The sequence below is a fragment of the Takifugu rubripes genome, chromosome 22 (genome assembly GCF_901000725.2).
Source record: "Takifugu rubripes chromosome 22, fTakRub1.2, whole genome shotgun sequence".
Lineage (NCBI taxonomy): Eukaryota > Metazoa > Chordata > Actinopteri > Tetraodontiformes > Tetraodontidae > Takifugu > Takifugu rubripes.
Window position 1 is genome coordinate 5,193,469 of NC_042306.1, and position 17,532 is coordinate 5,211,000.

The 17,532-nt window shown below is 42.3% G+C and overlaps 2 protein-coding genes across 2 annotated transcripts; one reads left to right on the forward strand and one right to left on the reverse strand.

Moving 5' to 3' along the window:
• Window positions 1–599: 599 nt before the first annotated feature.
• On the forward strand, window positions 600–8,212 carry tcea1 (transcription elongation factor A (SII), 1). The gene is made up of 10 exons (XM_003975448.3): window positions 600–804; window positions 1,456–1,518; window positions 1,591–1,696; window positions 3,050–3,152; window positions 3,236–3,384; window positions 3,468–3,524; window positions 6,059–6,213; window positions 6,372–6,518; window positions 6,620–6,691; window positions 7,842–8,212. The coding sequence occupies exons 1-10, from the start codon at window positions 730–732 to the stop codon at window positions 7,848–7,850; spliced, it is 936 nt and encodes a 311-aa protein (XP_003975497.1). The 5' UTR covers window positions 600–729; the 3' UTR covers window positions 7,851–8,212.
• Window positions 8,213–9,804: 1,592 nt separating this feature from the next.
• On the reverse strand, window positions 9,805–15,795 carry rgs20 (regulator of G protein signaling 20). The gene is made up of 6 exons (XM_029831643.1): window positions 15,498–15,795; window positions 14,009–14,178; window positions 12,794–12,868; window positions 12,473–12,707; window positions 12,197–12,381; window positions 9,805–12,097 (listed from the first exon to the last, which is right to left on the reverse strand). Exons 2-6 carry the CDS (start codon window positions 14,173–14,175, stop codon window positions 12,037–12,039), a joined length of 723 nt encoding a protein of 240 aa, XP_029687503.1. The 5' UTR covers window positions 14,176–14,178; window positions 15,498–15,795; the 3' UTR covers window positions 9,805–12,036.
• Between the last annotated feature and the right edge of the window lie 1,737 nt (window positions 15,796–17,532).

A 17,532-nucleotide genomic window follows, 5' to 3' on the forward strand; every position in this document is an offset into this window, starting at 1 on the left:
ATATATATTTATATATATATGTAATTTTTTAAATATATATATAATGTACAATGAATAACGCTTAGTTTGAAGCAATATATATTTGAATGTGATGTACAGAACATGCAAATATGTTACTGGGCATTACTGTGTTTATTTGTTTTGTTTTGTTTTTCTAATCCTATCATAGACAACAGTTTTCTATTCGTTTTTTTTTTTGTTAGGCTTGTAATATAGCTTGTGATATAATATTGTAATATGGACTGTGAATAAAACTTTCTATTTTAGAATTCTATGTTAGAATGCAGTCAAGCATTGTTATATGACTGTTTATTTACCAGCAATTTATACAGCACAGTAACTATCGTATTTTCGCTAAATCTGCTGGAAATTGAGCGCCATCTAGCGATAGATAACAATACTACAAAAAATAGAATAGCGTATAAGTAATAGGAGTGCAGGTGTTAAAAATAGAGCACACAAAACTGAATCAAACATTTTATCGAGGTTTATCCCCTTTATTTCAGCAATGAAACTGATCGGGGTATAGAATGCTCCCTGGACGCTCAACTCGATGTGCTCTTTGATCGATTAACGCCACCTGAACGTATCATGCTTCGACTGGTCAGGTCTGCAACACAACAGCGGGCCAGAGTATACGGTCCCGGTCCATTGGCGAGTTTGCTATAGTGGCGTGGTCTTTGTCGCAATTTTCCCCATTTCATTGCAAATTCCACCAGATCTGTCAAGATGGGCAAAAAGGAGGAAGAGGATATCATCAGGATTGCGAAAAAGATAGATAAGATGGCGCAGAAGAAAAACGGGGTGAGATATCTCAGGAGAATGAATGCATAGCTGACATCGGTTGATGTTGATGTTTAGCCAAGGTTGGCGCTAATGCACTGTGGTGGAGTTAGCTGCCGACAAGCTAATTGAACTCATCACTGAAGTACTCTTTTCGATTTTCGCCTTAATCTTTACCCCACTGTGCACAGTCATCTCTGAAGTTACTATTTGACTTGTGACCGTTTAGCGCTAAGCGGCTAGCCGCAGTTTGCTTGTTAGTTTGGGGCAGCTAACAGTCATCTTTGTCTAATAGCAGAGTTGCTGGTAACATTTTCCCAATGCAATAATGGCAGATAACGATAAGTTCAAGCGACTTGTTAATGCCTGATGTTGACTGATTAAGGTAGCTTGCAGATATCAAGACAATAATTCCAGCTGCACTTCCTGCAATGTAATGCTATAAGCTACTTTTCTTTATCATGTTTTTTTTATTTATGTACGTGTACGGTTTTTGTAGCCTACAGTGACAAACCAGATCAGTGTTTACGTTAATTTAAATAGAGACCGAAATTAACACTTGAATTAGGTCCATGTTTATTCACATAATGCAGTTAACTAAATGTGGGGAGTTTTGTTTGAGATCGGTTATGCTCCTAAACACCCCCTTGTCCTGTTTCCTGTCCTGTGCAGGCTGGTGCTTTGGACCTACTGAAGGAGTTGCGGAGCATCCCTATGACTTTGGAGCTGCTTCAGGTATCTCCTTGCGTCATCTTGAGGCAGGCAGGACTCAGTGCTTGAGGATTCTGATTAATTGTATCTCCGCAGTCAACCAGAATCGGGATGTCTGTTAATGCCATCCGCAAGCAGAGCACGGATGAAGAAGTAACATCCCTCGCAAAGTCCTTGATCAAATCATGGAAGAAACTATTGGGTAATCATAAAGTTCTACCATTAAATAAAATTGTGACAGCTGGCATGATTGCGTGTAGCTGTGTAGAGGTGCCTCAGTCAGCTTTGCTAGATTGACTGATGTTCATATTTTGGCTCTTTCCTTATTGTTCCACACTTCACCAAGTGTAAACAAGCTGATAAAATGGTCTAGAGTATCATCTCCTCTAAATCTGTGGCATTAGGTGAAGCACAAACATGTAGGACTGGGACACCAAATTATACTGATTCACAAAATCTTACCATCTGTATATAATATTACCATTACCATCTAGGAGTCAATCCAGAATGGGATCTCTTAATAAAGAAGACAAATAGACAAATACTAAGGTCCTTTAGTTCTTACTACAGTCTTATAAATGTTACAGTGACAGCTCCTTACATTTTGCATCATTTTAGTTTTGTTGTTCAGACATTCAAAAGATTTTTTTCGTTTTACTTTTTTTTTTTAATAATTCGTTTTGATTTTTTTAAATTGTATTTAATGTGAGATTAACTAATTTGCTTTGTTACAGTGAAGATGTAAAAAAATAAAATAGGGGGAAAATAAAAAATATATTTTACAGTTATGGTTAACGGCAGGCCCTCGCTACAAATAATTGCCACAATAAAATGTTATAAAGTTATACTTGTAAAGAACATTGTGGGTTTCATATTTTCTCATTGACGAGACAGTGATATTCGAGTTTGTTAGATAACCTACTTTTATAATTTATTTATTATTACCTGCAGTTGCCTGTAAATTTTTCCTGTCCGTCTGCATCCATGAGGCTGTGGTTATCCAGCAGGGCACAGGAAAAGGAACAACTGTTGACACTAATGGGCTTGTTTTATTTATTCATTTTTGTAAATACTTAAAATTCTGTTGGCATCAGAATGAATAGCCCTCAGGTTTAAATATGGAACAGCAACAGCATGTGAAGCAATTGGCAGCACTGCTGGGATGATTGGTGTGATACAGGATACATTTGAATACAAACTCCATCATTTTATCTTCAATCTTGTAAAATTATACTATACATATGATATGTATGGCATTCTTTTTGTCTGACAGAGGATTGAACCTGATCATTTTTTCCCCTTTTGTTACTAGAAAGAACATGCAGCATTTAAGAATGATAGTTTTTTCTGAATTTGTTCATCCAATTGCTTGTTTGAGAATGCAGTATTTTACAAATGCTGAGTTTGGTTTTTTTTGTGGATTTTCATTCACTAGGATACTGAGGATAAAATAATTAGATTTTAGTGATTAAAAAAGAAAGGTCAGAGTGTCCAAGGTCATCTGAAACCGTATTAACCTGCAAAGCTCTAATTTCATGTATCACTTGTTGTCCAGATGAGCCTGGTGGTGGAGAGAAAACCTCAGAGGAAAAGAGAAAAGAGCAAAGTACACCCGTTATTTCTTCATCGCAGGAAAGCCCAGAGGCAAGAGAAGAAAGGTACCAAAAATAATAGTTGGGCATCATCAATACTGAACATGTGTCAACAGATCGGACTTTTCCGCATCACCTTCCTTCCGCAGCTGCTCCAGCAGTAACAACAACAGCAGGAGCGAGCCCTCCGACGACACCCCCAGCTCCTTCGTCAACACTTTTCCACGCGCCGCCAGCACCAGTGACCCCATCAGGGTCAAGTGCCGCGAGATGTTAGCCAACGCACTGCAGACTGGAGGTAACGCACTGTCATCGCGGTAGCACTATTAAACGTCGGATTTTTTTTTTTTTTTACCCCCTTCTGTCCATCTCTCCCCTCAGACGATTATATTGCAATTGGTGCAGATTGTGACGAACTTGGCGCGCAGATCGAAGATTATATCCTTTCCACTGAATATAAAGGGTTTTTTTTATATTGGTAAGAGCTTTTCAGATAAATCCCAATGTCATTTCCACAAGGGAAAAACGTTGGTCTTGAAAGTTTACTGCTTGTTCACCTACTGTCTAAAAAATAAATTATTTTAGACAACCAACAGCATTGAGAGGGCAGAGAAGAGTGAAGGAGAGCAAGATGACTGCTGGCCCCCTCGATGGGTTAGTGTACAACCCTGGGATCCATTAGTGACTACATAGTGATCAGCGCACACTGCAGGAATGTTTCATATCATCAATCAATCTTTATTTATATAGCGTCTGTTACAGTCAAAATTGTTTCTAGGCGCTTTCCAGAATCCCAGGGCCTGACCCCCAACAAGCAACAGTGGCAAGGAAAAACTCCCCTTTAACAGGAAGAAACCTTGAGCAGGACCAGGCTCATGTAGGGGGACCCTCCTGCTGACGGCCGGCTGGGTAGAGAGAGAGGAGAAGGGGGAGAACAGGTAGAGATCATAGAAATGCATTATATTACCGGTAATTTAAATAAGCTGCTGGTTGAATTGAGTGGGTCAGAGGTCACTAGGTCAGCATACAACTATGAAGGAGGCGATACCTGTAGATGAATACAGAGGGGTTGGGGGAGCAGAAAAACTACACAAGAAATAACATCACTGATCTAGAGGAGAGGAGAGGAAAGGAAACCATGACCCAGCAGTGACAGGGGCCCGTCAGGTGATCTGGATGTTTCTGGACCCCGGCAGCCTCGGCCTATAGCAGCATAACTAAGATGTTAACCTAATGACCCCCTAAGTATGATAATTTGTCTGTCTAGGATAGTAACTGCAACTACAGAATTAGTGATAATAAGCTTTTTCGAAGAGGAAGGTTTTAAGTCTAATCTTAAAAGTAGAGATGGAGTCAGCCTCCCGTACCTGGACAGGGAGCTGGTTCCACAGCAGGGGGGGCTGGTAGCTAAATGCTCGAACCCCCCCCCCATTCTACCCCTAGAGACTCTGGGGACCACAAGTAAACCAGCATTCTGAGAGTGGAGCGGCCTATTTGGATTATAAGGTGTCACTAGCTCCTCCAGGTAGGATGGAGCTAGGCCTCTGAGGACCTTGTAGGTCAGAAGAATAATTTTAAAAATTGTTCTAAATTTAATGGGCAGCCAATGAAGAGATGCCAGTACAGGTGTAATGTGATCTCTTTTATCACTACCTGTCAGAACTCTAGCTAGAACCTTTTGGATCACCTGGAGGCTTCTTAAAGAGTTGTTTGGACAATAAAGAATTACAATAGTCAAGCCTGGAAGTAACAAATGCATGGACTAACTTTTCAGCATCATGCCGTTTCAGTAGTTTCCTGATCTTTGTGATTGAAAAAAGGCACTTCTAGAGACTATTTTGATGTGTGAGTTAAAGAACAGATTTTGCTCAAAATTTACTCCAATATTCCTCACACAGAGATACTAGTTACTAAGGAGATACCATCTAGAGTGATCATGTGATCTAATCTATCCCTGAGAGGTTCAGGACCAAACACCATGACCTCAGTTTTTCCTGATTTAAGGAGAAGGAAATTTGAAGACATCCAAGACTTTGTCTTTAAGACAGGTCTGAAGCTTCACTAACTGCTCTGTCTCCTCTGGTTTCATGGATAGATATAGCTGAGTGTCATCAGCATAACAATGGAAATTTATTCCATGCTGCTGAATAATGTTTCCTAAGGGAAGCATGTACAAGGTGAAAAGGATTGGTCCAAGTACAGAACCTTGTGGAACTCCGTGGCTAACCCTACTGTATGAGGAGGGAACACCATGGACATGAGCAAACGGGTATCTATCAGATAAATATGATCTAAACCAGTCTAGTGCTGTCCCTTTAATCCCAATCACATGTTCCAGTCTATGTAACAGGATGCTGTGATCAACTGTATCAAAAGCAGCACTGAGGTCCAGCAGAACCAGCATAGAAACCAGTCCATGATCTGAAGCTATAAGAAGATCATTAGTAACTTTAAGAAGTGCTGTTTCTGTGCTGTGATGAGCTCTAAAGCCTGACTGAAACATCTCAAACAGGCTGTTTCTCTGCAGGTGCTCCAGTAACTGAGTCACCACCACCTTCTCAAGAATTTTAGAGCTAAAAGGAAGGTTGGATATCGGCCTGTAATTTGCTAACACATCAGGATCCATTGATGGTTTTTTAAGCAATGGTTTAATCACTGCCACCTTGTAGGACCGGGGTACATAGCCTGTCACTAAAGAACTCATCAGGCACTGTGAGCTTAAAGAATCTCAACACAAGCATGTTCCAGTTTGGATTTTGGTGCATTTTGTCATTTAACAGTAAATAGAGAATATTTCAATTTCTTGGATACATTTTTAATCATTTGACAGCCCTAATCAAGTTTTGTTTGTTTGTTTTTTTGCTTCAACCAGCACTGCTACCATGTCAGCTGTAAGCGTAGGTTTAGTTTTTTCTTCCAGTTAAGTGGAAATTATTTATTTCCAATGTAAAACTCCTTGACTCTTATTTCACTCATATTTCAAGTGTTTAAGAACACAGACATGAAGTACAAAAACCGAGTGCGGAGCCGAATCTCAAATCTGAAGGATGTGAAGAATCCAAATTTGAGGAGAACTGTGCTGTGTGGGAGCATAACCCCTGAGCGGATGGCGAAGATGACTGCAGAGGTGTGTTGATGCGTTGAGAGTACCATTTAAGATGTTGGGATAGTTACTCAACACAGGCTTTTCTATTTTTGTCATCTCTGTTGGTCTCACTTGATGTCATGGTGTGTATCTGTTGTTATGGCAACTTTAAAATACAGTTATACCTTTTTTTTCTTTAGGAAATGGCCAGTGATGAACTGAAGGAAATCAGAAAGAATTTGACCAAAGAGGCTGTCAGGGACCACCAGATGGCCACCACCGGAGGCACCCAAACTGACCTATTCACCTGTGGCAAATGCAAGGGGAAGAACTGCACCTACACACAGGTACCAACTACCACTCCACCTCCGTGTCCTTGCTCCACGTCAAATTGTTTCAAATGTTTTGAGTCGCAAGTCTTACATCAACATCTTTTCTCTAAATTTAGGTACAGACTCGCAGCGCTGATGAGCCCATGACCACGTTTGTCTTCTGCAGCGGATGCGGAAATAGATGGAAGGTATGTCAATAAACTTTAATTTTGTAATTATTGGTCTGAAATCATTTTTATTTTTTGCCTAGTGAGTTCAATGACAGCTCCCAAGGGACGATATCAGGGGGTAGCAAAAGGTGTTCCCTTTTGCGTTGTACTTTGCAATAACGGTGAATCCATAGAAATGTATTCAACTTATAGATTCAAAGATTCTTTAGTGTGCACTTTGATTCTGGTTATAGAATCAAGGTGATTATAAAGAGTTCTGAATGGATCTGACTGATGGGATCTGGGATGAACTTCCGTTCAAGATTAATCGGTGACTTTAATGGGTTTAATGTATTTATTCAAAAACTGAGATTGCGCAAGAAACTTAAAGTGTTAGAGCTTTCAGAGATGATAAACATAAGGTCCTTATCTAGTGCATGGTGATGTGTAGATAGAAGGGAGTGTATTGTTGTAGTGTATATATGTGTATATTTTGTGGTTAACAGTAGTGGCTAAACACGGGTTGGTGGCAATAGCTTTGTGATCAAGGCCCCTCAGCTCTGGTCCCTCGTCAAGGGTGGAAACCCTACAGGTTCCTGATCATCAAGTCACCGTCCATTCTAATCCTGTGTAGGGGGCAGGTGTACCCTGACTCATTCAGCAGATGCTCTCTGGCTTTAAGTCGCAGTACTTTTGTCCACTGCAATTATCATAGACAGACAAATGATCATACTTAGGGGGTCGTCTAATCATTAGGATAACATCTTAGCTATGCTGCTATAGGCCAAGGCTGCCGGGGTTCAGAAACATGATCACCTGACAGGCCTCTGTCACCCTCTGTCATCCTCTCCTCTCCTCTCCTCTCCTCTCCTCTCCTCTCCTCTCCTCTCCTCTCCTCTCTACCCACCCACCCACCCACCCAGCCGGCCATCAGCAGGAGGGTCCCCCTACATGAGCCTGGTCCAGCTCAAGGTTTCTTCCTGTTAAAGGGGAGTTTTTCCTTGCCACTGCTGCTTGTCTGGGGTTAGGCCCTGGGATTCTGGAAAGCACCTTGAAACAATTCTGATTGTAAAAGACGCTATATAAATAAAGATTGATTGAGAAAAAAGTGACATTCATGCATCTTTTTCATATCCTTTTAATGCAAGTTAAATAATGTGTCTGTGGTTGTTTTTTTTTTGCATCCTAGTTCTGCTGAGTCTGCAAGCGTTTTCCAAAGCACGCGGACAAGTAGCAAAATTCCCGGACCACGTTTCATCTCTCTGCAACGGAGCTTTTAAATTCTGTGGTACATGGCGCACTACGACAATATCGTGTCGATGTTGGAGTAAATATCCTGTTCATAGTCCAATGTCAGATCCTGATCCCCCCTCCCTGAATAAAAACCTTGTATTGTCATTAGCCGTTTCTCAGATGCCGTCATAGTTCTTTTATCAGCATTTTTTATATGTAGTTTTAACATTTTGGATATTATTTTTGCTTACCCCTCACAATGTTGCATTGTTTTATTTAAAACCCCAATAAAGTGTAATCCATTTGATTTTAAACAAGTGCTTTTTATTATCTGCAGCCTCCTGTGATTCTTCAATATAATCCAACTGAGGACAAGCTGCATGTGATGCATAACTGTGTGTGTGTGTGTGTGTGTGTGTGTGTGTGTGTGTGTGTGTGCGTGTGTGTGTGTGTGAGAGAGAGAGAGTGTGTGAGTAAGAGAGAGAGAGAGAGGCAGCTAATCAGTGGAATATTCATCACATCAAAGTGAATTGTGATGTGTGCATATTAATCACGGCAGGATAAAGTCATTAGGGGATCCAGAGAAGACACAATTGTTTCCTGTAGGTTTTATTAATTACCAGGTGCCAGAGCACAGAACACACAGCCACCGAGCTTGAATCTGACTGATACTAGGCGGTATGCCGCGACTGAATTGTGTGACCGCGTGTGTTTGTTTGCAATGAAGTTTGACAGTCTTGTTTTTATTCTGAAATGGCATTTAGTAGGAAAGCGCAAACTGCATAGGAAAAAAGATTTGGTTTCAGGTAAACCCTCAAACCCTCTGTGGCAACAGAAATTCAGACATCTTCACAATGAATGAATAAATGAATAATTTAGATTACAAACAGGATACAGGATGAAAGAGCTTGAGTCTGGATACCGTATACTCACTGTTTCCTGCACAATCAACTGTATTGATCGAGAATCAAAGATCTGTATCTCATTCACTGTGAAATCTTTCAAATTTTGGGAGCACCGGGCATATTAATTATAACCTAAGATGTCAACAAAGTTGCATATTATATCATTTTTTGCTCTCTTTGATCTGACAGACCCACTATTTTCTTAAAAAGATTTTCCATTTGATTTTTTCACCGCCAGGCTCCCTCTTGGTTTTAGTTTACACATTGAGACTTGGAAGGCCATGTGAAACACCATTAACATGACTCTCAACATGTCAAAGAATAAGGGTCAGATGTGTGTACACCCCATAATCTATATTATTTGATTCAACTTTATTTATACTGTGTCTGTTTCGTTTGTCTCTAGGCTCTTTAAATCTACCCAGAGCCTGATCCACTGTACCATAGTGGCAGGAAAACTTACCTTTGAAAAGGAAGAAACCTTGATTGGGACCTGGCTAATGATGATGGTCAGCTGGGTAGGAGAGATAGCATTAAGAAAACAGAAGCCTACACAGCTGATAAACCTTCCCCTTTTGAGGAAAACTGTGGACATTTACTGAAGTCGCATACAACTCGTTTCTAGCACTCGAGCCTGTAAATGACCTTACCAGCACCAGCATTAACCCTATTTTTAAGTTGTCAGCATCACTGGGACCTAAACCCATGTGTACCTTGCAGATTCCGGGACTCTTTTTGTGGCACAGTATCAAAAACATCTGTGCAAATCCACTGCTATATACCCCCACCTCCATGCACATCAGTCTGCAAAACTTAACATTAACTAACTGTGTCACTGTGTTTGATGGGAAATCAGCAGTTTTAAACTAAAGTATGATCTCTTGTTCAGAGTTGAATAATTTGCTTAATTGTTTACCCTTGAAGGAAATTTATCTGCTAGCGTTTATTTCGAAAAAATAGGTGAAATGACATTAGAGGGTGTATGTGTTTTTTGTGAAATCACTGCAGAATCACTAAAATTATTGTGCTTTATTTTTATCTCAATCAAAATGCCCACGTCATTATTTTCTCAGAGAGTAGCAGAAAAAAAAAACAACTAACCCAGATACTGTAAACATTCACATTATTTTTCTTGAAAAATGTATGCTCCGATAAACTCGGCGCAAAATAATACCTTCCATATAGTAAACAGACAAAACAACATTTATAGGCATTGCTCCAAACCAGTGGCTTAGATGGTGTTCTGAGGTTGATCTGCATGGTGTGTCCATCAGCTCAAATTGCACATCGTACATTAACTCTAAGACAAGTAGAAGTGCCAGACTGAAGCACACAGGTGGGCCAGAAGGTCAGATCAACCAGCCCTGTCCATCAGTCTTTGTTGGTCTTCAGCACACAGAGCTGCGCTGTCATCGCCCCCCTTCTGGGGCGTGCCGCCACTGCGGAGCAATGTGGTCAAGACTTGGGGAAAACATCCGCCAAAAATTTGGCCAACAAGAGGGACAGCTTCTAGTAAACTGGTCTGGTGCTCCAGTAGCCACCCTTCTGTCTGAGTGTTCAAGCAACTGTTGCCCAGCAAGAAAGATGTCAGAAAATTGAATGTCAAGGCACTTCCTCGTGCGAGGATCTTGTCTTTGAGTGACATGTATGTGAGGCAACAAAATCAGAATAAAATCAGAATGCAGAAGTCTTTTACACTTGGCAACTCCAATTTGAGCCAGTGCAAACCTTCTGGAGAGTGTGAACACAGTTTACTTGGTAGCTTTGGTGTTGCTGCTAACCTGGCCGGACGGTCGGTATCAAGTTCATTCACAGGTCAGTTCGGTATTGCAGCTGGACTTGGAAACATTTTGAGCTCATCATAAACGCACAAATTTTGATGATGCTTTATTTTAAACTGTAGTTTCCCTGTTTCCTTAACAGGCCTGTATTTACGTATCTGTGGCAGAGTCAATTTAAAACCTGTTTTGGCTATTTGACAAAGAATCACTCGCATGTTTGTATATGAAGCTACAGATGGTTAGCTTAACTTCTTCAAAGCTCATTCACATGTTGACATGGTTAAAACAAAACTCTGTAACTGATCATACATGTGTCAGATGTCATATGCTAAGCTAATTGACCTGTTGCACGCAGCATTGCAAGAGCTGATTTAGATGAGATGCTCAGCTCGTCATGGCACCCTTGCAACAGATGCTATAGGATGGGTTGATGGCGGAGGGTTGCACATCCTACGTGACACTACCATCAAAACCAACAAATATTAAGCGCATTCCTGGAACTGATTCTATCCTGTAAAATTCCAATCACACATGATTAGCTACAGGGAAAGAGTACCATTTAAAAATTCCCTTTTTTCTTCCAGTTAGCAACAACTTAACCTTAAATTCTTTGACAAAATCATGGACACTTCAAAATAAAAGTTATACCTAACTCTTGTTAATAAAACTATAGATTAAATAGAATCTGTATATCATATTTTGGCAATCAATATCAATAAATAAAAATACTTTGTCCAATAAATAGAATTAGAGGTTTTTACATTACACCAATATATTAAACTATATTAAAGTCATGATTTTAACATATATTAAAAAAAAATAGGCAACTTTCTTTGATTATGATTGAGTTAAGATACCCAAAGTGATCTGAGGTTATTGAGGAAACAAATTTCACTCAAAGCCTCCAGAGCTGCTGTAAAAAATCCCTCTGTTACTTTGCTCAACCGCAGTTACGATCACGCGCAAAGTTTCCGCATGAACTGGAGTTGCCAAGTTGCGGTCACAGGTACCAAAGTGCGAGGTCACGTCACACGACAGGGTGGAACTACGATGAAATCATACAGTACCCCACAAAGCTGCCTGCAAGTAGAGCTAACAAGTAGCCTTTTGACTCGAGCTTTGATTTTCATACGCAGAGAGTAGAACCAGACGTTTCTACATAAAATACCCACAATTCCATTTTTTTTACAAACTCATATATACAGTATATATATATATATATATATATATATATATATATATATGTGTGTGTGTGTGTGTGTGTGTCTACAGTAGGAATTGCTCTCCTCAAACAATCGTACGAGAAGCCCGACAGAGCATTAAAAACACAAATAAAATAGATTATTTCTATCAAAAAAAAGGGAAAAAAAACAAATTCATATTCCTTTGGAGTGTTTTGCTATGTTGATCTGTAGCAATACGTGTGATGTCGAGCCCTCGGGAGATTTGTCGAGACCTGAGTGTCTTAGGTCTGGTGCAGATCACGATAGCGCTGAGATCCCTGGGAGGGGGCATGTAATCCTACACTGAACATACAAAAAAACGACTTTAAAAAAGTGGGTCAGAATTTTGGGGGTGGGGGGTGTTAGAGACAGTTGAAAGATCACAGGTTATCACCACCCTACGATTCAGGGGACTGCTCCGACAGAGTGTTGAACAGGTTTTTGTAGACTGGGGAGTTCATGTAGCGAGGGTATGAGTCTCTTTGCATTAGTGTGTAGATCTGCAGCTGGGCGTCATCGAAGGTGTGCAGGTTGGGCTCCTGCATGTTCCTGTTGATCGCCTCACGCACCCGGGAATCAAGGCTCACCTGTGGGGGGATGGGGGGTGGCAAAATCAGAAAATGCTCCACCATCAAGAGAAGCTCACTTGGAATGCCAACGATTAGGGGGTGGTCAGACCTCTTTAGGTGACAAGATGGAGATGTAGTCCTCGTAGATGGCCCGGGCCTTCTCCTCGATGGCGCTCTTGTTCGCCTCTCTCCTGAACTCATCGCAGGCTAACCAGAAAAGCATGTTCTCCTCACTGAACTCCGTGCGGAGGAACTGTCGGAAGGAGTTCCTCCCTGCTGGGCAGCACATCAGCTTGTCGAACGACTGCCCCCACGTGCGCACTTCCTCCAGCGTGGGCTTGGGGCTGCGGACGAATGGAGTGGTTTTGAAATGCATTCTCTAAAAGCAGGGGAACAAAAGGCTGGGAATATTTCCCAATGGAAGTTTTACCAGTCTTCAGAGTCTGCGGTCCCTTCCTTGACGTCAAAAGCGGCCTTTTGGCTCCTTTCATCCCGGTCTTCATTCCTGTCAACGCATCGGGTGAAATAAGTTAAATCCACATACTCAGTGTTTCACCAATACAATCATCTGTTCAGTTTACTTCCATCAGTAATGGGCAGTGAGATGTGGTTGCAACCAGGACAGGTCACCAGTCCATCACAGGACACTCACACTGGAGGACAGTTTAGCAGCGGTGCCCGATCCCAGTCCTCGAGGTCCGCAGCCTTGTTGGGATTTCTGTCCTACCGGTAAGGCAACGCTTTCAGACAGTATCCCACTTTCCTTGGAGAAGGAATTTTCTGCCTGGTAGGACAGAAAACCTGGGTGGGATGTGGTCCTCAAAGACAGGATGTGGGCACCCCTGTCTCCAATCAATGAAGTATGTATGATTTGGGCCAGTTGGTGAAAACTGGAGAAGCGATGCTGACCACTGCATCACCACACTGCCCCACTCATTCCAGAGAATTCATTTCATTTAAATTGTTTATCCTGTGGAGAATTTTAATGACACCATTTTGGTTGCGAGAAAGAACATCAGCGTTTACATTTTACAAACTCTGCAGTTACGTATGCAATGAAAGATCAGGAAATAAGTTTGAAACTTCATTTTGATGCATCTAAGTGTTAAACAAATGAAATTTCAATTCCCAAGACGTGTTTATCTGTTTAAATTCAGCAGTATTTGGTGCTAAAATAGGAGATGGCCACTGTTTCTGTCTGTGGGCAACGTTGAACTCAGGGGCAGGTGCAGCTAGTTGGCATGAATTTCCTTTGTTTTTTTAAATGTAACAACTTCAGGAGCTTGACTGCAAGACTAGGGCAACAGAGGAGCCAAATTATTCATGAGGAACAGAAAAAGGAAATGTTCATTAAGCACATCAATTGCACTTGACATTTTAGATGTTCTCTGCAGCTTCTGTCCATGTTTATGTTTCTGTGAAGGCATTTCAAGTGAATTATTTGCAACGGGAGGAAAATGGCATCACAGGTTTTACATAAATAAGTAGCTGCAGCCATTAAGGCTTTGGATGGATCAGGGGCATCAAGAACACAAGACTCCAGCTGAACCTGCTGCTGAAGCTCGTTGGCTCCGCCTGCACCACCCTGCGCGGGAGCTACACCCGCCATGCCGGGACGGCAGCTCTTAGGTGGGGGAAGACCTACCAGGAACAGCTACAGCAGCAGCACCAGCAGAAGCAGCATGCATTGGAGCCTCGTGGGTTGGCCTGCTGGCCCGGCTGGCCCTGCTGGGTCGGTGCAGTTCCCCCTGCTGCTGACTCCTGCTGCACCGACATCTGCCTCTTTCGCATCTCCATCCGCTCTGATCCCATGGGCTGAGGACACACGAGAGTCGGCAAGGTTAGCACTTGAAACACCAGGAAAGAGGCGGGATGGGAATGTTATCAACAGTGCAACCTGCTGAGGTGATGTAGAATCAAGTGGATCCATTTCGACTGGCTATTGAGCAGTTTTTACATTATGATAATGGAGCAGACTGATTGAATTTGACGGCTGACACCTGTAACCGTGTGCTGAGTAATTTATTATGTTCTGCTCTCTGCACCCCGTTCTGAGATGCCCCGAGGTCCTGCTGTAATGGAATGCTGTTTTCTCAATTTGGTCAAGGATGTGTGGAAGAGTCATTTGTTGGGGTTGTTTCTGTTGGTGTCCAATATTTGCCAATTGTGCTTCTCTAGACCCAATCTGGATGTGTTCTTCTATTTTTCAGTTTTCTATTGCTGACTAATCCCGCCCCCCCCCCCCCTCCCCCCATCAATTTCAACTTATTACAGGCTGTTCCTTTCATGTGATGTCACTCACTGATCGTGGCTCTCTTTCGACAAAAGAGTCTCTTTCGACAGAAATTAACGTTTGTGGCCCTACAGACCACAGACACAACGACTTCTGTCTGATTTTAACAAACGTGTCATCGCCGGGTCAGACGCTGCCAAATCCTGTCAGATCATTTATGTAACAAAGCCACCGCTTCCGACACACACGGCACTACCTGACATGAGAAAGGACGCTTTAAAAACGATGGGAGGGGGCCCGAAGGCGCACTTGTGAATCTGTAACTGCAGCATCTCTTTCTCTCTCACACACACGCGCGCGCACACACACACGCACACACTATTTGAATGAATACAGCACCATCTCTAAAATGGATCCGCACACGGTTCCGGAGCCGCGGATTTCGTGCGTCTTAACAAATGGCATTTTTTACGCGTTAAGGATGCTCCAAAGGCGACACAATTACAGTACCGGGGCTTGACTCAACAGCTAGGAACGATGAAATGGGGGGTGGGGTGGTCGTCTCCTTTCAGAGGAGAAATCCCGATAACCGTGTATAAAAACGGCTGCCGCTCTCGCCGTCGCAGGAAGGCGATTTCACAGCCTCCGGACGATTTAGCAGCAGAAAAGAAGCGCGTCAGCAACTCGCACATTACATCAATGGAAAGTGCCACCACGAAGAACCATTGAGTTCCATCGCCCTGGACAACCACAGAAAAAGACACGGCTCGGATCTGTTAAAAGAAGCCCGCTGTGCAGCGATACAGTGACATTCCCTCTCAGGAAAAAAAAAAGAATCTCCGGGAAATCACCTGAAACAATCCACTCACAAAACACAGATGTGATATCGAGCGATACTTACAATTTCACCATGTATGCACAGCGACAAGTGGTAATTCTTTGCCTTGATTACATCCGATGGCACACAAGCCTTTTCCCCCCGACCGGCTGCTCCAAGTCAGTACGCATGCGTCCTCTCTCCAGCTCGTAGTAGCCAAAAGCAGGGCCGTCGGCGATGTGGCACAGAGTGCAGATGTTTTATTTCAGCTTAGGAGAATATAACTATTCCGGCAACGGATCCAAGTGTAGAAATAAGGCTAAAGATTTCTTTTTTTCTTTCTTTTTTTTTTTCTTTTTTTTACGTTTTTACCAAACTCTCGGTGCGCCTCCGCCTGAAGTTGCGGTCTGTGACTGAGCAGTTACCGTACTGAGGGATGCTGTGACTCTGGCAGCCTCTTTGGTTTGATGTAAAAAGTCTGACCTGCGTTTCTGCCCTAATTACAGCTCCTTTCTCCTTCCTATACACGTTTGCTCAACGCCAAAATGTTCCTCAATCAGCCTGTATTCTCTCATATTGAGTTGGTGACAGCGCAGCAGTGCGTTGAGGTTACAATGAAATGCTCTTTCTTAAAAGGGATTAAAAATTAAATGAAATTCAATTCGGAAAAGGCCACGAAGCCATGTGAAACTATCGCACGGCAAAAGCTATTCTAATAGCAAGATCTTATTCATAGAGAATATAAAATGTAGCAATTACCCAAATTGGTCAAATATACTTCAATGCAGCCCAAGTTTAATCAGTTTAGGTGAGGTTTTTAGCGCGGGTTATGTCATAATATTGTGCAAACACCAGATGGCGCTCTGCATGGCCTTATGTTCTTTATCTTGTTCAATATTGCATTTTTGAAAGGGCAGACGCTGAATATGTGTAGAAAGCCGGAGTTGATTGTCCTAAATTCCCTCTAAAAAGGATGGGCCCTAGATTTATTTCTGTCCATATGAATGACTTTTATCCGTGGTGAACTAAGGCATGATCTGAGCATCCACACATCTACTCCCATCCTGAGATACAAACATGTGACTTTCTGCACAACACTTCATTTAACACCTTTCCCTGTGTCTACATTATGCAACATCAACCCACAAATAGCCCGGTGCGATTGACACACACACACACACACACACACACACACACACACACACACACACACACACACACACACTATATGAACTATAGAACTATACCTTATGCTGAAGTGATGTGATGAAAAGGCACATGCCCCCCCCCCCCCCCCCCCCCCCCCCCCCCCCCCCCAGAGCCCCAATGTCAGGTGTAAAAGGAGGCTCAGCGCACAAAGTCAGGCAGAGACACCAGAGCAGGACGGCAAGTTGAATGAGGTCGATTCAGTGTGTAATTAAGGGGATTGAGAGGGCTACGACGCTGTGAGGAAGATGGAATTCATTACATATTCAATCAGTGGAGCAGAAAGGCACCACAGAGGAAGTAGGTTAACAGCTTAACATCTCAAAAAAATAATAATAATTGTGGTATCTGTTAATATTTGAAAGTTGAGGATGGTTTAACCAGAAGAGAAGGAGCAGAAACGACATCATCATGTATCAACTTTATGTGATAAAGGTCCATTTAAACACTTTTGTTCTCGTCCTGCTGTTTTTAAAACTGTTTTCACATTTAAAATTACCCTAAATAATATTCATGGTCTCTTGTGCCTTCGCATGGCGGGGACTGATTGTAATAAACGCAAGGAACAACGCAAAGCATCATATAACAAACTTGTAACGCAATAGCATTAGCGTATGTGTGTGTGTGTGTGTGTGTGTGTGTGTGTGTGTGTGTGTGTGTGTGTGTGTGTGTGTGTGTGTGTGTGTGTGTGAACAGCAAACAGGAAGTGGCAGCATCCACAAAAAGACCCCTCACCTCCCTGATACCAACTATGCAAAGGACAAAAGAGACAGGTTTTCCTCAACACAGCGCAGATGCTGCTGAGGATATCAGACGCCTACGCTGCTGTGAGGAGGAAGAGCCTGATGAAGAGTCTGACAGGTGGCCTCCGCTTCTCCTTCAGTCAGGGATGTGGTACGTAGGACAGAATGTT

Bases quoted from the DNA above. Each gene is read 5' to 3' on its own strand.
- tcea1 (XM_003975448.3), top strand. From the start codon at position 730: ATGGGCAAAAAGGAGGAAGAGGATATCATCAGGATTGCGAAAAAGATA. The intron at 805-1,455 runs GTGAGATATCTC...TGTCCTGTGCAG, and splicing joins TGGCGCAGAAGAAAAACGGG to GCTGGTGCTTTGGACCTACT. The intron at 6,214-6,371 runs GTGTGTTGATGC...TTTTTTCTTTAG, and splicing joins TGGCGAAGATGACTGCAGAG to GAAATGGCCAGTGATGAACT.
- rgs20 (XM_029831643.1), bottom strand. From the start codon at position 14,175: ATGGGATCAGAGCGGATGGAGATGCGAAAGAGGCAGATGTCGGTGCAG. The intron at 12,869-14,008 runs GTAGGTCTTCCC...ATGCGTTGACAG, and splicing joins TGCTGCTGTAGCTGTTCCTG to GAATGAAGACCGGGATGAAA. The intron at 12,708-12,793 runs GTAAAACTTCCA...ATTCGTCCGCAG, and splicing joins ACCGCAGACTCTGAAGACTG to CCCCAAGCCCACGCTGGAGG.